Source organism: Branchiostoma lanceolatum, chromosome 12, assembly GCF_035083965.1.
Source record: "Branchiostoma lanceolatum isolate klBraLanc5 chromosome 12, klBraLanc5.hap2, whole genome shotgun sequence".
In the NCBI taxonomy this organism is placed as follows: domain Eukaryota; kingdom Metazoa; phylum Chordata; class Leptocardii; order Amphioxiformes; family Branchiostomatidae; genus Branchiostoma; species Branchiostoma lanceolatum.
The window spans coordinates 11,430,897-11,451,425 of NC_089733.1; the positions used below are offsets into that span (position 1 = coordinate 11,430,897).

General features: G+C 42.5%; 3 protein-coding genes across 3 annotated transcripts in view; 1 reads left to right on the top strand and 2 right to left on the bottom strand.

The window, feature by feature from the left end:
- LOC136445528 (aspartate--tRNA ligase, cytoplasmic-like) overlaps positions 1-1,864 on the top strand; it is a 30,304-nt gene extending 28,440 nt beyond the window's left edge. Inside the window, exons 16-17 of the mRNA XM_066443581.1 lie at positions 227-298; positions 717-1,864. Of these exons, the coding sequence (XP_066299678.1) occupies positions 227-298; positions 717-808 (164 nt within the window). The 3' untranslated portion in view covers positions 809-1,864. The remainder of the gene's footprint in view (positions 1-226; positions 299-716) is intronic.
- Positions 1,865-2,231: 367 nt separating this feature from the next.
- On the bottom strand, positions 2,232-7,218 carry LOC136445755 (potassium voltage-gated channel subfamily A member 7-like). The gene is made up of 3 exons (XM_066443891.1): positions 7,133-7,218; positions 6,320-6,443; positions 2,232-5,756 (listed from the first exon to the last, which is right to left on the bottom strand). The coding sequence occupies exons 1-3, from the start codon at positions 7,216-7,218 to the stop codon at positions 4,326-4,328; spliced, it is 1,641 nt and encodes a 546-aa protein (XP_066299988.1). The 3' UTR covers positions 2,232-4,325.
- A 6,965-nt stretch (positions 7,219-14,183) lies between these two features.
- LOC136445756 (microfibril-associated glycoprotein 4-like) lies at positions 14,184-19,617 on the bottom strand. The gene is made up of 4 exons (XM_066443892.1): positions 19,481-19,617; positions 18,938-19,095; positions 16,825-17,083; positions 14,184-16,369 (listed from the first exon to the last, which is right to left on the bottom strand). Exons 1-4 carry the CDS (start codon positions 19,615-19,617, stop codon positions 15,976-15,978), a joined length of 948 nt encoding a protein of 315 aa, XP_066299989.1. The 3' UTR covers positions 14,184-15,975.
- Between the last annotated feature and the right edge of the window lie 912 nt (positions 19,618-20,529).

The following is a 20,529-nucleotide window of genomic DNA, read 5'->3' on the forward strand; positions in this document are numbered from 1 at the left end:
CTGGAAAGGCTACTTTCACAAAGATGCTTTTTTAAAGGCAAGGATCTTCTTACAAAGCTAGAAATACCCAACAGTTCATAAATTATCATGAGTCAAGAGTTTGAAGTCATACAGAAGATAATCTGTCTGTCAGAGCACAAGGGTTACACATAGATAATAGAATAATAAAATAATAGAAATGATATGTAGTAGTTGTCCTATTGACATGTTTTTATTGATATTTCAGACATTGAGAAGATCAAGTCGTACATCGACTCCTTCCGTTATGGATGTCCGCCCCATGGGGGAGGTGGGATTGGTGAGTTCAGCTAAAGGCTACACCAATTTATTTCCATGACTTTCCAACATTTTAAAGTAAACCTTGAACATTAAAACAGAGAGCTGAGAGGAGATATGCATGCTTCTGACTACATTGTATATTCACCCCCTGAAACTGTGTGCACCAAGTTAAGACTTTCTCCTCAGACTCTGTTTTCATGTTAATCTTCCAGTTCAGGTTTATTGTTTTGAATATGTGAATTGGTGAAGTATACATGACTATGTTTCATGAGATGGTAAAATTCCTTACCAAAAAGAAGCCAAACCTGTATAACCTGTATTTTCCAATTCAGCAACTGTAGTGTTTTTGCTGTTATTGTTATCTCAGAATTACTTTATCAATGATTGTTGCATGTAGAAATATGACCTAACAGGGACTGTTCATTATACTCCTGCAGGTATGGAGAGGGTGGTCATGCTGTATCTCGGACTGACCAATATCAGGAAAACCTCAATGTTCCCACGTGACCCCAAACGGTTGACCCCTTGATCTCCATGGAAACCACTGACACAAACTTCTCGAACTTCATGTTTCCTTGCATGGACCAAGAGTAGGGCGGCTGGAGTACAATGGAGTTATCAAATGAAGAAGAAAAGGAAAATGCACTGACCAAACTGTGGAAAGATAGAGGAATGCTAATACAAATGGCATGGAATTCCATCTAAATGTTTCCTTTTAGAAACTTTCGGTAGATATTATGTAATAAACATATAGATTGGACCGTTTAATTAGTAATGGTAGATAAGTGAGATAATAATTTTTCACAGATTTGATACATTCTAATACACAGATTTCAAAAACTTCAGTCTGTCCTATCACCAGACAGATTTGTGCTTCACATTAACAGTTCTATCAGACAATTTAACTCTTAGGGCCTGTTTGAAAGACAACAGTTGGCAAAAGCTTCCCTGTCTATTTAGCCCGTACAGTATGAAGTAAAACACTCTTTACCAACATTGAGTCGGAAAGGTTCAGAGTCATGAATCAAGGTATAAGTCATTCAGAAAGTAATGTCAGAGCGCACATGCTACACATATGTAGTCTTTTCACACATTTGATACATAGAATTTAAAATTAATAGCATATGTTAAATGTAGAAGTCATATTGACAGTTTTTTTTTGGGATATTGAGATAGAGTAGCATGTTGCATTGTCCTGTATGATAATGTTTAATAACCATTGTATTATTCTGTACAATGTTTAGTAGGTTAGTTTTCTACATAATTATTTTACTGGAAACCCACCAAGAGTAATTTCATGGCTTTTCAATTAAGTATACCATTCTGTGATTTGGCAAATGACTTGTACAATGTACAATGTTAAGTCATGTCCTTTTCATTAATACTGACTTCGTTTGCATAACAGGGGCAACTTTAGGCTAGTTTATTTGGGAGGTGGATAGGGAAATGGCTCACTTGATGGATGTGAAGGGGGTCACTAACATAAGGGAACATTATTTAGGACCATGCATTCAGAACCAAAGGGTGTGATAGGTGTTTTGGAGTAGCACCAATGGTAACATCTCAATAAAGGTAGCTGCTATAATGTTTGATGTGTTTTTTTCTGGATCGTATAGGAGAATAAGACTCTTTTGAAAGGGAAACTGAACGTCAAGAAAACAGATTTCAGGATTTGGTGTCACAGCCATAAATGATATAAATCCTTTCCACTCCTTTCAGTGTTTCTTTGACCTTTGGGCCACACATGACCACTACAGCAGGAGCTAGTCCAATGGTGGTGGTGTTTGTTCAACTACCATACTCTTTCTCATAAATGTGGAATGCAAAAAAGGAGACAAATAACTGTACCAATTTTGATATGACCTGGCCAGGGTTTAAACCAATGACTTCCGAGCACACTACCCATCACAACATACATGTAGGACACAGTAAAATAAAGACAAGGAAACAACTTCGGGTTTACAGATGATGATCAGTCAACCTCTCATGCTTTTAGTACACTATGATGCCACAAAACAGCATGTTTTTTTCCTAAAATGTTTTTTCCAACTTTTGTCCCAAAAAGTTGGGAAAAAAGACAGTATACATTTGCTGGTACATGATAGAACAACTCTGTTGCTAGTTCCAGCAAGTGTGATAAATTATTTCTATATTCCCCTGTAGCATCAACTTTCATAATTTAGCTGGGTATCCTATGGTCACCACATTATATGGGGAATTTAAAAATCTAAGAGTGCAGCATCAGTAACTGCCAAGTATGCACAATTAATATGTTAAAGACATTCTTTAAAACCCTTTGATAACCCCTAACATATTAGGGTAAGTCACACTTAATTCTGCAAAGTTGCAGTTTACGTCTTTTACAGCATGGATTAGAAACTAACAATGGTGTTTCACAAAACGCTTGAACTGATGAATAACATGGGGTTTGTCTTTTTTACTGAGGTTTTGTTGTTTTATACATACATGTACAATGTACATACATACACTTACACTATGAATGTCCCTGCCTGGAAATAACATGTAAAAATCTATGTAATGTTCCCACATTACATGTTTGTAAGATACACAGTATCCGCCAACTTGTAAGTTGTAGTGAATCTACCTGAGTTCAGATGTGTTTGAAACATGTAGTGTATGAAGTGCTAGTCTCTGAGCAGCGCCGCCTAGTGGGGAAAAGTAGTCATTACAGTCCTGAGGAAGGTTGCACACACAGACGTTGGGAGGTAGAATCGCATGATAACTCCACTATCCTGAGTTGAAATGGTTTCAATACACGTATATGAAGAGTCGATGTTTATGAATTCCTTCCATGGATAGGACCTTTTTTCACCTAAACGGTTGAAAGGGTAACAACAAGGCACTATGATACACAGAACTAAAAGTAACCACTACTATAGATTCAAAATGTGGCGTACAGTTGTGCAATTTCATAAAGTTCATACGCCAATATTCTACCTACTTCATTGGTAAGGTTGCTGCCAGAATACAAATAACGAAAACTGACGAACCAAACTCATCAACATAATGATTTACAATGTAATATTTAAAACCTAGGCTCCACCACAGTCCTCTGTGGACTGGAAAAATAGTAAAGATTAGTTGAACAGGGAGATGATTTCAACTTGAGAAGAAGGATCAGAGGATGAAAAGCTTCTTGGTATAGAGTGAAGATCCCTATCGCGTTAGTTACTGTCACAGATGAACTTTTATTCGAATTTGCCAGGGAGTATAGCTTAGCCAACCGTGTGACTAGGAGCTCACTCTGACCAAGTACGTCACAGATACCAATGACGTCACATTTCTGGAGTGTGGATATTGGTTTGGACTTGAAATCGCCCCAAATTGTGGCTGGATTGGTGAAAAGGGATGAATTTTGGGTGGAAAGGTCAACAAAATTTGATCAATCTTGTCCTCTCTTTATTCTCCCTTTTTGGCCGATATCTACTATTTTCCTAGTCCGCATGGAAGTCTGGTGGAGACTATAACCAAATTCACGGTTTGAAGTGCGCATGGGCAGTGTGATTCATATTTTGCATTGCGGGTCATATGTCAAAGTTGTAGGTCCCTGATCATTCTTTTTGTATTGCTTGGGGCCTCCAATTTTGAAACATTGATCGAAACGTGTCACACTGCACATGCGCACTTTAAACCGTGAACTAGCTTACTAATTAAAAGCAGCCCGCCGCTCCAGAAGGCTGCAGAAGGTTGGAACCCTGCATTTCCTCTACGCCTCGCAATGCGAACATTCGGCGTTATTCAGCTCTAGCTGTTGTTTAGCAGCATTGCGACCTACGTATAATTCATGCATGGCCCTACACATTAATAGACAGACACGACCGCTAGAACCAGAACAAGGCGAATCTTCAACTATTTCTAGCTCTCCAATCGAACGTGTGGTGGTTTCAAGGCCGCAATGCACCAAACGGCCGCTAAATTACGCTCGCGTACCAACGGCTCAAGGATTCATACATTTTGTACCATGCAAGATGTTTCAACTAATAAACATGTGCGCGCTTTTTCGAAAAGTTAACCCTCTGCGTTAGCTACACACTCGTAGTACTAGTATCCTTGCCAGGATTTCTTCTTTTTATGCCCCCTTTCCGCCTGAGTTTCGGCGATTTGGCCGCCAACTCGAGCGCAAACGACACATCTACATTGGGTCGCACCATCCCTATAGACGGCTGCGTCACTTGGAGCAGCCAGTGCCCGACCATACGCGAACCCGTCGCCCTTCTAAAGCTCTGCGCGTTCTTGTCCTGGTAGTAGTAACGGTTAAAATTGGTCACGAAGACGGGCATCACCAAAGAAACCGTTAGGACACCCGAGAGAGCGCAAAGGCCGCCCACAAGTTTCCCGCCAAGCGACTGAGGGTACATGTCCCCGTATCCGACTGTTACCATGGTGATGACCGCCCACCAGAAGGCCGAAGGGATGCTCTGAAAGTGCGAATTTTCAAGGTCATACTCCACGAAGTAAATCGCGCTGGAAAACAGGATAATCCCGACCAGCAGGAAGAACAGGAGGAGCCCCAGTTCCTTCCAGCTCGCCTTGAAGGTCTTCCCAAGAACCTGCATCCCTCTGGAGTGGCGAGCTACCTTTAAGATGCGAAAGACCCGCGCAAGTCGTATGACTCTCAAAGTGTGTACTAAGGTGTTGTCTGGAGCGCCCGGATGTTCCGTTAGCATAACGGTAACGTCGACAAAGTACGGCACGATAGACAACAAGTCGATGATGTTCAGCGCGCCCTTGATGAATTCCAGCTTGCTCGGGCAGACCACAAAGCGAATGATCAGTTCGAAGATGAACCACGCAACACAGATGGTCTCCAAGGCGAAAAACGGCTGCGCGAAGGAGCGAACCTCTTCCGGCTCCGACGCAACCAAATCCATGGCGAAGTCTTGAAGCACAGGTACGGTCTCAAGACTGAAGATACCGACAGCCAAGAACACCGCAGCTACAGAAATTCCAGCGACAATCTTAGCCCATTTCGATGACTCCGGGTATTCGAACAGGAGCCATATTTTTCTAAAGGTTCGATTCCTTGGTAGCCTTGGCCGCATAACGGTGCCCCCAAGTCCTTCCTTATCCCGAATTTGTCGAATCAGAGAAGCTCCCATGTCATAAAACTTGAGTTCCTCCAAAAAGATGTCCACGGGGACATCAGCAGGACGGTTCAGGCGTCCTCCTGTTTGAAAATAACTCAAGATAGCCTCGAAACTCGGCCGGTGTCTGTCGAAAAAGTACTCCTGTCGAGTCGAGTCGTAATATTTCTTCATCCTATCGGCGTTGCCGAGCAGAGTGTCCGGGTAGCGGCACAGGGTGCACCGCTGAGTTTCGAACTTCAGCCCGCTGACGTTGATGACGATGCGCGCACAAGTGTCGCCGTGCCCCTTCTGTCCGCACGGCCGGCCCTGGTGGTGAGTCAGGGGGATGGTGTTCCCCTCGGCCTCGCCCCCCTCCTGGTTAGACGACACCTGTAAGAAACATTTATACCGAGGTATCAAAACCTAACGTTCTGCTGCGCATGCAGTACCTAGAAAAACCGCCATTGGGCCAAATATCTAACGTTAACATTTATTCGATAGAACAAAATCCGATTATCACAAACCAGATTTTATGATAATCCATCCATAGCTTCGTGAGTTATGCTGTAGCTAAACCACATACATACATACATAAGTCCTTCTTGCACCAAATGTGGGTAATAGCCCTTGAGCCACACAGCTTTGTGCAATCACCACAACAGCAAGCTAGTCCACTGATAGTGGTGTGTGTTCAACAACCATACTCTTAACTCCCAACACCCATACACACATGGCACTACCTAGTCCACTGGTAGTGGTGTGTGTTCAACTACAGTGCTCTTCCCCAAATGCTGAGTGCTAAGGAGAGAAGCAGTTTGTACCATTTTAAGTCTTTAGATCGAAGTCACTACCTACCGAATGCAAGGCAAACCCTCTACTTACTTGGCCATTGCAACGGTAATATGGTTCATATGCAAAGTTTACATGTTAGAATAAAACCAAATCATCAGCACCTCCTCTAGAGTCAGTAGTTTTCGCGCCACTTCCTCCAGGCTGGCGGCGTCCAGACCTTCGCGAGACTCCGGCATCGGGATGTCTTCTTCCCAGGATTCCTGGCGACTCATGGACTGTTGCCGGCTGGAAAGAGGAAGAAGAACATACTAACGTTAGTATCAGTGAAAACTCTGTCTTCTTTTTAGAGACTTTTACAATAACTGAAACGACCCGATTGATTGATCGATCAATTGATTGATTGGTTGACCCGAAAGTACCCTGGTAATACATAATACTGATGCGGACCGTACGCCAACTTTCATGTGTTCTTGTAATACCATCTATACGAAATGATATAATCTTTATGGATTTCTTAGAACTTCAATCGTGTAATCTGTATCTATAATAGATAATGCTCAAACAAAGTACCCTCGATGTAATAATCTAAATAACATCTCACACAGTGCATTTACTAAACTTTAAACATTTCTTGAAAGAAAGTTGATGTCAAATATTCAATTCTATTTCTCCAATTCATCTTGAGATCTACTTTAACTGTCTGCTAGTCCGCAACTAGAGAATCGTGCAGTATTGAGACGATCATGATGTACGTTCTGACAAATCTCTCACATGCCATCCTCGGGTTCCTGACTTCAGCAACAGCAACTTTCATTTCCTGAATACCTGCGGAACAAATTTGGACCTGGGCCAAATCAGCCTGTGGGAACAAATTTCCACCCGGGCTAACTACGGACACACACCAACACAAACAAACAGGCAGACAAGCAGACAGACAGACAGACAGACGGACAGACCGAAAACAATAAGATCACCTTGAGAAGGGAGTCTGGGAGAACCGCTTCCTGTTGCGGTACATCGGTACTCCCGCCATTACGTCCATGGGGATGTGCATCGCCATGGCAACCGTTTCCCTCAACCTGTCGTCTGCGAGTTTAGGCGGAAGGTGTCACTGATTCTGGGGAGAAAATAAAAACTCAGTAAAGACGTCAACTAGTTTTATTACTAGGATATTGGAGATTTCTTTTGACACAACCAGTAAATCTCTCGATCCTCCTGACGTTTTACTTTCTTCAGAGCTTCTGACTGTAGTACTGCTTGTCGCCGCTATAAGTAGCCGAAGTAGGTGGCGCTTTTGCACACAATCCCAAACGTGGCTAAGCTTGTACCCCCCCCCCCTCGTTCCGGTTCATCATTTGTGTTGACTTCCGGCGAGAAGCAGAACTCCAGTCAGAAGAAATCTCCAATATCCTATGTTCTACCAAGGAGGTTTTATAAAACCTCCTTGGTTCTACCAACCTGATGAAATTATTCACGGAAGTACTTTTATCACTTTGAAAATGTATGACGTGCGGTGGACTGAAGAAATCGCAACAGCTATCATAAGATTGGAATAAAACGTTAGTTCTGTAATTTTCCGCCATTCCGATGATATGTTTTCACATTAAGGAAAAAACTTGCCTTGCCCTGTCTTTATCCAAAATGTATTGCAAATTTGCTAATGATAATGTTTTACGAACAACACAAATGACGTAGATTACTATATATTATTCCCATGTGTTCATCCAGAAAAATCTACAACCGACCGACCGAATCTCTCTCTCTGTGTTTCTACACACACACACACACACACACACACACACACACACACACACACACACACACACACACACACACACACACACACACACACACACACACACACGGACCACGCACACACACATACACCGTGACACACATACACATGTTCAGCGTGATAGAGTGACCTACACGCCCCTACACCCAGCGGTGTGGGAACTGTTGAACAGTGCAGTTAAGCCAGCCGGTCCCATGTAAGTCCTTGTGTGCGTGCCTGAGATATCATCTGCACCTTAAGAGGCAATGTGACCCGCCTAAACTAGGTCGGTCACACACTCGACCCTCAATCCGACATAAACATTACAACAACGATCTTTATTGACACAACAAAAGTACAGCGACTTTCGTAAGGTCTTATTCAACTATACATTCAAACGAACAATTGGATACTAAAGAATTAACCTAGGTACAAGTATATGGATAATTCAACGTGTCGAGTTTAACGTATCCCTTACACCACTACTTCTAAGGTCAAAACGATCTTTGACATGTTTTCCTATTTGTACACAGTAAGTGTTATCTCCTTCTAGAATTTAGTTGAATATGTCTATATGGACTGTATAAAATGCTGTTGAGCAGGTGGAAAGAGTAGATGGATTATTTAGAAGCGGCAGGGTACTTTAGATTTTAAGTCTACGCCCTAGAATCTGTTCTACCTTTTCCACCAAGCCAGTGAGCAGCCCTTATATATTAAACTTAATTGATGGCTAGTTAGGCATACCAGGCAATGTGTTTGGCTTCAACCAAACCAAAAAAATTGTGAATAAGTAAAAGTGTGGATTTTGCCTGCCCTACGATGAAATTTGAGTAAGCCCAAGTTTTGTGTTGGCAATTGCAGTTCAGTTTTGATTCAGAACGATGAAGAAAGTTAACAGTAACAGTATACATCTGCTTGGAAATTGAAGTCTAATGATTTGTTAATCACGCGAGAATAACAATGAAATAGTACACATTGCGACGGATGTTTGGTTGGTTGCCTATTGGTGTTTGGAATAAAATAGTGAGCTTAAGAAATGTCACAGGTCTTAAATACTCCATCAAATCAAACTGACCGTCAGTCTACAAAGTCCCTAACGTTTGCTTGTGAAAAACAAGTACAGCGAACCCAGCGACCGGGGGCGTTACTTTACTGAATCTATTTCACTGATGGAAAGTAAAGTATCTATAGGAAACAACGAAATAAGACAGAAACAGGGCCCTATTTTTGATGTTCATTATCCACCGTTTGATGATTTCAGTCCCTACTCTGAAATAGATGTGTGACGTTTTGACTACTCTCTAAGCAGAGAAGGGGTTCCGGCTGGCTTTTGACGTGTTTTAGGCGTTTTTGTCGGGGTTTATAGGGACACAAAAAAAAACATCATAACAAAGTAGAAAGCCCGCCACAAAAACGCCTCAAAAATACGTCAAAAACCAGCCGGAACCCCTCCTCTGCTTGGAGAGAACGTTTTGACCGCGCCCTAATCATGAGACCGTCTCGTTGGTAGAAGACGTAACTATGCTGAAGGAAGCTATCTCACTGTCAGACGGAAGGGAAAGCTTTAGGTATTAGGAAACACTTCGTAGTGCACCGAAATGAGACAAGAAACATGGCCCTATTTCTAGTTAATTACATCAACCACCATTTGATGAGTGACTGACAGCTTGAACTACCGATTGGTGACGTAATGACCGCGGTGTTTATGTTTGTACGTGATAAACAAGTACTGCTCCCTCAGGTTATCTAAAGTCGTCTGAAACTCGTCGACAGCTCCCTCGTGAAAACACTAGGATCTCGGTCAAGGGACCGTTCATTTTTATCCGTTTAGGAGCTGAGGCAATCAATTCTGCCGATCTTTAATATGCTCCACATCGCATTGGGAAGATACACTTAAGCTTGCATGGGTCTTTGAAACTAACCAACGGGTAATGTTGTACCATTCGTAATCGGCGGTACAAACGATGGTACTAAGCGGATGGTGGAGCAGCTGTTTAAGGATCCTTAAGTTCATCCATGATACAAAACTATCGAAAAATGGTCGTTCTTGAGTTGATGGTAAACATATCATTGGATTCCGTAGACCAAATGATAACCTATCGGTGCTAGCCAAAACAAACTTCAAGTTCACGAGAGGTACCTACCTTTCCTACGTGTAGTCCAAGACATGGCCAGGGCGCAGCCATGTTTTTTAGTGACATCTGATACCCCCAAAGTGCTGCCTGCCCTCTTGGGCCAGCATACCGTCTCTATCTTCGAGAGTTGTTTGATTACAGTCGACTTCTGTTGGCTCGAGTTCTAAAGGTTACTAAAACAAGCGGCTAACCCAACAGCGGCTCGACGGGTCAAACTCACGGCTCACGGCCACGCGATAGAAATATTTGAGAGGGACCCTCGAGGGACACACACGCAGACGACATCGGCGACAATGTCGTAGAAAAAAAGATGGCGGTACTCTGGGCCAGAGTGATGTTGTACGTTGAAAACTGTTCATGTGATGTAAGTTCTGTTCCTAGCCTTCAAAGTCCTCCGCATTCTGACCCAGAATAGGGGTCCAAAATATGGTATCGGCTTTATTTGGGAAGGATATCACAATCTCCAGCTGGCTGGAAATAATAATAGTGATCTAAGGAAAGACGTCCGATAGCATTTGTGTCTGTGTAGCTGTCTACACTCTTGATTTGCGATCTGCCACATTTTGTTTGTATCTTTGACGCCGAACTAGAGAAAGTCAAATTTGCAGGACAATTTCAACTCGTCTGACTTTTCATGCTTATTCCTTCCACTGTATCAAATAGAGGATTAAATTTCATATTTTTGTCGCTGGTCTTTTGATAATTACCCTAAATGATTATTTGGTCATGGGTCGAATATCTTATACGAACATGGACTAATAATTAGTCCAAATTAGAAAGATTGATTCAATTTGGTCCAAACGTCCAAATAGAAAAGGTCGCGTCTCTTAACAAGGGTGACCGGGGGAAAACTTCGCAGCAAGAATGTCATCTTGTCGCCTTAGTGACAAGTTTCAGGATTTATTGGGGCATGTTGACCACCTCTCCGGATGGGAGAACGTTTCTACCTTCTAACCCATACCCAGTTTTTCCTTAACGGATATTTCGCAGGAGTTTGACAGATTGTGATGACACAAATTTAACAATGCGCATGGCCTCTCACCACATCTGGACACAACTGGAAAAGAGTCGCATCGTCCTATCGGAGGGTGGCGTAAAGCCGGCGGCCCCGTGTATTGCGGGTACCATTTCCAATCCGGGGCCCGACAGGACAACTTCTTGGAACGAAAAATATGACAGAAAAGACAACAAAAGACACAAAACGTAAAAGAAATACTAACCATATATTGTGTATTTTCTTGATATGCATTTTTCATTTTTGGTTTTCGCAAACAGCACGCCCGGGCCCCGGGTTGGAAATGGGACCGAAGCATAAGAGGGAGCTTCAGGACGTCAAACCTCTGCACGTAAAGGAACCCAACACACTTTCGGACAAGGGTAGGGGTGACCCGGCGTGCTTGGCCAAAAATACGCGAGCCGCAGCGAAGCCGCATTGCACTATTAGCTAACGAAAAAGCCTTATGCTTCGTCCTCAATCTGAGGTTCGACCGCTTTACCTTTACCTATATTAGCACATGATATCGTGCAACTTGTTATTATATATTTGTATTTATTAAGATTTTCATATAAGATATATCATAAGAAAATAAAGAATAGACTGGTACCACATTGCCCTTCTTGGGTGTTCTAAGTTGACCCTTTCCCGACCGCCGAAAGGATGACTACGTACCCTCCCAATCCCTAAACTCCACTGCAGACTCCATGGAGTATCTATTAGGCAGAGTTTGATGATAGCTAAGATGTACATAGTCGAAAAACAAATGCTCATCTAAGTCAACGGAGGCTACCCAACCCCCACACTCATCGAAGTCAATCAAAGTTGATGGTATCATCACATATAGAAAACTATACGATATCTTATCGTTGTAGAGGCCTGCGGGCAAATTTAGGCAGATCAGGTTAAATATACACGGTCTGAGACGCCAGAAAATATTCCCGCTATGCAAATGGGGTCTTCGAGACACTAGTGACACTAGTGAGCTACGTGGCTATCTATAACACGATTATTTACAAAACAAGACTACAGTGTTTCAATTTTTTTGTCAGTCACTCAACGGATTGTACTGATATCGTGCGAGTCAAGTCCAAGTTGAACAACAGTAACGTTAACTGAAATTCTTCCCATGTCGTTATAAGCCGGGGGTACAAGCCTCTCATGACGTCACACAAATACCGAGAAAAGCCGTCCGATGCAGCTGTCAATCTTAGACCAGTCACCAGTGTGTCAGGAATTCATGCCCGGAAGATTTTGACGGATAAGGCTTCATTTTTTCAAATTTATCTTGTTTTTATTACATCAGAGCTCAATTAACAGAGTTAAGTAAGATCTCTAAAGCTACGAGGATTGATGAAGGAAGGATCGGATTCCCTGTCTAGCTTCAAGCAGTTGAAATCGCATCTTTAAGATGTTCGCATCGTCTTAACTGGTCTGGGACAGGGATAGCTCATAGTCGGGTCATTCTATTCTAACAGTAGGGGGTATGAACATTTTGCTTCTTTTCTTTTAAGAAGCTGAAATTGGTGCGAAGACGTATTTTCATTAATCACTCACACTCATATTCAAATATTGCCAAAATATTTGTTTATTGTAGGAATATCGAACATCAACAAGTGTAATGAAAGGCTGATTTATGAGTAATACTTTGTTTGAAAGTATTTGCAATATCCTAATTTTGCAAGTGGACTCCAAGAACAGGTCATTCAACTCTTATATTACGTGCATGTTGATATCGCTAGGACGAATGTTCTTTGAAAGTTAACTGTAGGGATCCTAGGCCTGTAACATGATACCCAAAGCAACACTGATAAAACGTATTTCAGACGTTTATTTTTACAAGACATATCCTCATGTGTAAATGAATAGCCAATTTCTATCAGTATCGTATAACACTTGTACAAGGCACATGTACATAGTCCTTAGGCATTAATAAGTAATTTAGCTGTAGCCTCTACCAGGCTCCAGACGTGGCTGGAAATAATAGAAATCGGCCAGATGACACGCCAGAGGAGTTGGCCGGCCGATAAATACTGTTTGCCACGCTAATCAATCGGCCAACTCCTCTGCCATTGTATCTGTCCTTTGGGCCAATTTCTACTCTTTCCAGCCACGTCTGGAGCCTGGTAGAGGCTACGCCAGTTCCTTCATTCGCCGTGTATTACGTTATGTTTTACCTGGATGTCTAGCCTTCATCGACGAATCAGTAAGTTTCTTAATAGATTCAAACAAAGCCAAAAGGCCAAAGTAAATTTTGTGGTTACATCGCTTTACATGCACTCCGCTAGGTGACGCTTTTTCATTACCAATCCACGCTTGTGATGAGTCGGAATTTAACAGGTGTCTCATATTAGACTTGAAGTCAGGTACCCCTTTTTACAACATTCACCGGTGAAAACAAAAGAAAATAGCAACACATTTTTTATTCATTCAGAGGACTAAAAGCTCTACTATGAAAAAAACGAGATACACTATTTCCAATACATTAGCTACAGCCGCAGCGTCTTTGTGATAATCATATGAAAAAGGTACTTTTATGAAAAAGAATCCAAACAGGTTGTGTTATTTCAAAATTTATTATTACCTTCGCCAAGAAAATCATGTTTTAGGGTGCGTGTGTCTCTGTGTATATTGGAACACAATAACTCGAGAATGCCTGGGTGGATTGTGTTGATGCTTTGGGTGTGTGAGTAGGTCTTGATGAGACCTCGAAATGACTAGATTTTTGGTCCCCCCTACCAGCTTGTTCTGGTACCGCAGCGGAACCTATATCTGGTTTTACTTGTGTTCTGGACAAAGCCATGACAGCGCCGTCTAGAGAGCTAACGGTACATTGCACCGTACTGATAGTCACTCACCATACAGGCCAAACGGCATTTTAAAATAAGTATTTTTTAGCTATCTGGAGATAACACTCACACACGTTCACGTACGCACACGCACACGCACACACACTGACACACACACACACACACACACACACACATACACACACACACACACGCACACACACACGCACACACACACACACACAGACACAAACTCATGTTCACATTTACAGCAAAAAAAGGCAATCAGTGGGAACACGTTAATTCCTTATTTTATTGATATCAGTACAAAGGTTACACTCACTGAATGCCATGGAAAAAAACACGCCACAAGACTTTCCCAAAAGTCTTTTGAATCGTGTAGGTCTTTAATAATACAAGAAAACATCAAATGCACTCTCGCCAGCAACTGGAATTCTAAACACTTCAGTTTCTGTGACTCGTATGCTGATGAGTTCATCATAACTGAGACCTACGGAATGCAATAGAACAGAGCGTCTTTCTCATGTAGTATGTTAGCAATCAAGTAAGATATGAAGGAAAATATTTCTTATTTCCAGGTCAATTAGTCTACCACAATGCGTTGATATTTTCTACAAGATGAACAAGAGTCCATAGGACACAAACCTCCGTGAAGTAATTATGGTGTTTTTCGTGTGTTTGCTACCCTTTTTAGCAGGAATTCCAATTTCTTTAAAACCTGTTTCAATTTTTGTATAGGTAGTTGTTTATTGCAACAGTGTACATTCTCCCAGCATCTAAATACTAGTAACGTTACATGGTGTGACCAGATAGCTTTAAAAAAATGAATTTAGAAAGGAGAACAAAATTCTCTTAAGTTTTTTCTTAGGTATTACAACGCCTTTATACTTTCTACATGCAGCCCGTGATGAACAATTATACTACAGAGGAAAGGTGCACGGTATCGAAACATTCTTCCACCATCTAAATACCAGTGCACAATGTGACCAGATAGCTTTTCAATTCAAACAAATGAATGTAGAAGGGAGAACAAAATCCTTCAACCTCTAAAGTTTTCTTAGGAATTACGACCCCTTTCTATTTTCTACATGATGAACAATTCGACTACAGAGGAATGGTAGCGAAACATTCTCCTAGCGTCTAAATACTAGTACATGGTGAGCCAAGATTATTAGCTTTCACAAAAACGAATTTAGACAAGAGAACAAAACCCATCAACCGCTAAAGATTGCTAGCAAAATCCTGTTCCTTGATATGAATATCAAATAAAAGCTGACATGCTGCATTGGAATGTACTACCGCAACCGGAAAAGGTAGACTCCATTATTAAACATTAATCCGCCGGGTTACATAAATCCACCACTTTGAAAAACAGTGGGTTTGAGAGAAATCTAGTGCAGCACCCTCAAGGCATTATACTGCAGGGTGTTGGGTTGGAGATCTGTTTTGATGTATCTTTTCAGGATGGCGGAAAAATGTACCATCATGGTGAATTATTTTGGTAGATTTTACAGGTACGGTCACAGAATCTACAGCAAAATCTTCCTACAGAAGACAGATGAATTTTGTACGACACACTCCAAGCAGATCTTGAGGGGCTGAACCGGTAAGATATTGCCCCCCTCCCCATCGACAAGATCTGCTTGAGGATTACGACACAACTTGTGACCACGACTTTCACAAGGATGATTCTGATTTGGTGTTGTAAACCTGTAGCGGACATTTCTCTGGGTTGTGCATACTTTTGTGCGAAATTGCGATTTTTAAAATGGCGCAAAGCGGGCCAATTACGTCAAATCTCTTTTTCGTGATCACAAATTCAATCATTGTAAATTGGTTTTTAATTCAGTGCCAACACTGCGATTTCAAACAAAGTTATCTTATATCTAATTTGGAGCCGAAACTGAGGGAAAAAATGTCACATTTTTTTTGAAGTGGCCAGTGAATATATTTTGCCCGTGCGTCGCACGTCAGTGTGACCGGAGGGGGGGAAATGGCGAAAATGCCACAATTACAAGTTGTCGCAATGAGGCGTAGTCCAGTTCGTAAATTTTATTACGAATGTGACCAGGGCCACGAGAGAAAAATCGCAACAAAACACAATTCAGGTACCTTCAGGTGCGATTCTCATCTCAACAAACTTCAGTAAGGGGTAATGCCGGGTCAGTTTCCTTCGATGCCACCGGATGGTATCGAGGAGCATCCCGGGTTGGGTCGGCACGGTTTGGGGAGTGTAGTACACACCATTCAGGCTGGGGAAATACGACTGGTCTAACCACCCCGCACTTCTGAACATTCGGGCCCTCCCAATAGGGGTGTCCCTGTCATATGTGACGAAGGTGTTTCCCCCGTTGAACCAGAGAGCGTTGTCGGCGGTTCCGCTGTGGTTCCCCACCGTCAGCTTGTAGGACGAGGCCTCGTCGGAGACGGAGAAGGTCCGGTACAGGGCGTAGATCGCTTCCCCGTCCCACGTCTCCAAGTCCACCCGTAGCTTGTACCTGATAAAGAAGGACAAAAACATATTGTTAACAAAAACTCAGAACCTGAAATCATATTTCTAATTGACGAAAGAACCAACTAAGAAGTAATCACGAAATACCCCAACTTTTACACATTCACGGACGAACAAAAGCCACTTTCCTCTTAAAATCACAGAACCCACAAATTCTAGAAAAAGTGGGACTCTTCGTCCTCCACTGCCTCCAAAAAAGAAGTCAAACCCAGCCTAATATAGCCAAAATTAGTATAAAGTAGTCTTCTGTTACAACAATGTAAGTTACAGTACACTGTCACATGTATGTTTTTCTCTATATATTTCTACAATGTACTTGAAATTAGCCTGCGGGCATGAACTTGCAGTAAAATTTTCATTCATATTTTTCATTCAGAGGGCTTCAGTAAGATAAGCAGTGTTTTCTGCCCAATCCTCAAATATGTGTATAGAATAAACCACCTGGCCTGGTTGGTGAGCATGTGGATGTTGTCATTGCCAAGCCAAAACTCCGTGGTTAGGTTGCCGAAGCCGCGCTTGTACTCGTCCCAGGTTCGGAAGAAGTCCACGGAGCCGTCCTGACGCCGCTGGAGCACGGTCCAGCCCTGCCGGCCCTCCATGCGGCAGTAGGCGGGGACAGGTCGGGTTGGCACCGCCGGGCGGATCGTGTACACTCCGCTCTTGGCCGTCCCGTTCGACCGCCGGAAAATGGCCGCGCAATCTGAAGAATAACGTAACGTTGGCAAGGCAAGGCATTGACGCAGTATCATATTAGACGCATGGGACAGCTCATATACAACATGTAGTGGCACCGTGGAAAAAAAAGGTGTAACGTTGGGTAACATAAATTCGTGGGGTACTTAAATTCGGGATTTTTCGAAAACGGGGTATTTAGGGATATGTGCTAGATGCAACATCAGTAATACCGCTAGAAATGCAAACTTGACAGACTAACGTATTCAGAACACTGTCTGAAAAGCTTCGATAAGCATGCATTAGAAGGCGACGAGGACAAAAACTCTCCGTCCCTTATTGGAACAGTCTGAGGGCTTTGTGGGAGAATCACACTACATCGTTGTCGGCTGGTTTATAAGACAAATGTCACATCCGCTTCCTGCTAAACACAATCATTTACAAGACAACTTATTTTCTTAAAATTGCTGACCTGCAATTGGACTCTAAGTGTGATCAATCATCAAAACCCCTCTTTGTTGCTACAACCTACGGCACGTGTATTTTCCCGCCGCCATATCATTACCCAGAATCCTGTTGTCAAGCAGACGACAAAGGTTTGTGAGGAACACTTTTTTGTCTAAATGTTGCGTGTGATTGTGGACTGAGGACGATATTTTCCTCAAAGTTTGCTCCTAACACAACAAGGGATACATGGACATAGTAGTATTATCAATACTACGTCATCCGGCTAACTTTCCATGAATAATGTACACGTTGCCATGACGGTGGATGTCGACTTTGACGTTCTATAGCTACCGACTCAACACATGGGTTGTTCACGTAGGCCTGATGTGTGCGGTACGGCCGTTTTTTCGTGTATTTTTTTTACTTGGACACGTCTATATCCATAGCACTCTCCTCAAGCCAAGGATGGAACGAATAGCTGCTGTATATAATGTAATTAGCGGTAAGATATTCAAGACGAATCTTCTCTCCCGAATTAATGTTCACCCCTGTCCGACAGCACCGTCATTGTGCGTGCGGCGGACGGTAGTTTCAAGTTGAAATATTATGGTGTCAGCACGACTAGAGACAAAATCTACCATATATATGATTAGTGCAAATATAGTACATGATACTGACAGAATAATAGAAAAAAAGGATGGTTTATTGTTCTGCTAGATTGATTTCAGTCAACCACTATCGGAAAAATCCCGAATTTATGTTACCCAACGTTACAATTGTTGTATATGAGCTATCCCATGCGTCCAATATGATACTGCGTCAATGCCTTGCAAAAGAAATAACTAAATAGAAATGTAATCTTATATTCAAATTTGGTAACAAAGTATATCTATGCCTCCAACACAGATGTATTAGTCTTGCAGTGCTTGAACTTAGCCTAGACGTAATTGGCATGAAATAGATGTTTCTTCAACTCGAATGACCAAAACTGACCATAGAGCGGCCAAGATCGAATTTATTTGACCCTTTATAATTGGAATATGATAAACACATTTAAACACAGCAAAACACATTAAAAAATCGGTCCTTGTCTTTGAAATTTATTCAACGATCTGCCACGTCTTTATCGCTGCATAGTCTGTTATATGCCCTCATTCCTCTAGACGACGATCTCGCTATGACCTAAATAATTGTGTTTTTGACTTCATAATTGGAATATCATGCAAAATGTGATTGACAACAAAACACACAAAGCTTAAAACAATTCGTTTTCTTTATCTATAAAATTCATTCAGCGCTCTGTTAATAAAGTTCAGGTCGCAGCCTGGTCGCAGCCCTGGTGGAATGGCGTTATTAGCGGCCACAGTGTCTAGTAGAAAGAGGGGGCTGAGTGCCAGGCTACCTTGTACCACGTAGACAGACAGCCATTTCCTACCTATCATCTCCAGAGGTTCCATGCTCCTCTTGACCTGGTCCAACCTCCCCTTAGCCGTCTGCAGCAGTTGTTTCAGGTGCTCCCATGTGACTCGGGGCAGCTGCAGGTGTGTCGCTCTGGGAGACCCCGCAGGTGGTCGGAAGGTGCTGATCCAAGTCCTGAAGCAGAGGTTGTCCATATTAGTGTTATCGTTGAGTTACTGTGACTTGGTTTCCAACATAACCAAATCCTAACTTTGGAGTTTATTTTCAACCAACACACACACACACACACACACACACACACACACACACACACACACACACACACACACACACATGCATACAGACATGCAGACGCACACATCCCCCCCCACACACACGCACGCACGCACATACACACACACACACACACACACACACACACACACACACACACACAATCACACACACAATCACAGTCACTCCTGAGAACAATTGTATCAGGCACTTAAGAGAGGAAAAGACTTGATATTTTGTCCGCCTTCCCTCTAGGCAAATGGTTAAGATTCCGATAAAAACTCACCCAGTTTTCACAGCAGTACAGTCTGTAGACCAGCCTCCTTTTCCCCCGATGATGTCCCCGGCACCTGCCATGGTCTTGCCGCTGAAGATGATCACCAAGGTCAGGTGCAAAAGCTGAATGCAGCGTTTTGTCTCCATGCTGTGCACTAGCCTGACGCTCCTAACTGCCCACTACTTGACGTACGAGAGATTGTGTGACACAGAATAGCTGTGCACGTGTTTGGAGCGGATGTGTAATGTTTAATACACAACCGAGGTGGCAGCGACGTGATTGACCTAGCCCTACCGTGCGCCCAATTCATCAGCGATATGAATATGCACGATTCCGCCCACAACAACCACATATTTCCGTGTTCGGTTATTTCGCTTACAACGCAAGATGCAAGGACACACATGATCAAAGACTTTTCACCGTTTCACTCTCCAGCGAGGGTCAACCATGTTTTATGAAAGAAGGGGTGTATATTATGGTATCAACAAGCTTAAGAGACGATCTTCCTCCTGGCATCTGCTTGGGTATCATACAGACAACAAAAAGTTCACTTCTGCAAAGACTGCGATCAACTTATCTCAAAAACACATTCTTATAACTTGAGAATGAAGAGGACTGTGACGAAGACAAGATGCAGGAATATAATGGAGACCATAAGTAGTATGCTCTGAAAACAAGGACGTCCAAAAATGCCCTTTTTCTAAAATTGAAAAAAAAAGGATATTCATCCCCTATCATCCCCGTTTTCCAGTGCTCTTTTAATGAAATGCCCGTATCTCGCTAATGAAGCGTCTCTCATCCCAAATTTGGCCATTTTGCAACTTGAGAAACGAGATTGGCGCTTACGGGGTTTTCACTCCAGGTCTTCTCTGCTCTTGTTCTTGACATTGAAGCTCACCCGGACTACCTAAATGTCAACATTGTATCAGGAATGAACATTTGCTCATTTTGAGACAAGCATTCCAAAAACGGCTTGTGCGGGTAGTTATACTCGGTGTTTTTGTCGTCAATACTACTGCCGTTTCAGTTTACACGAAACCCAAACGTACCATTCATAC

What these genes read in the sequence shown, in the direction of transcription:
- LOC136445755 (XM_066443891.1), bottom strand. Translation starts at nt 7,218, where the DNA reads ATGGCGATGCACATCCCCATGGACGTAATGGCGGGAGTACCGATGTAC. An exon ending in TCCCAGACTCCCTTCTCAAG is followed by an intron (nt 6,444 to 7,132) that starts GTGATCTTATTG and finishes TCCTCTTTCCAG; the next exon opens with CCGGCAACAGTCCATGAGTC. An exon ending in AACTACTGACTCTAGAGGAG is followed by an intron (nt 5,757 to 6,319) that starts GTGCTGATGATT and finishes TGTTTCTTACAG; the next exon opens with GTGTCGTCTAACCAGGAGGG.
- LOC136445756 (XM_066443892.1), bottom strand. Translation starts at nt 19,617, where the DNA reads ATGGAGACAAAACGCTGCATTCAGCTTTTGCACCTGACCTTGGTGATC. An exon ending in GGAACCTCTGGAGATGATAG is followed by an intron (nt 17,084 to 18,937) that starts GTAGGAAATGGC and finishes GTTATTCTTCAG; the next exon opens with ATTGCGCGGCCATTTTCCGG. An exon ending in ATGCTCACCAACCAGGCCAG is followed by an intron (nt 16,370 to 16,824) that starts GTGGTTTATTCT and finishes CTTCTTTATCAG; the next exon opens with GTACAAGCTACGGGTGGACT.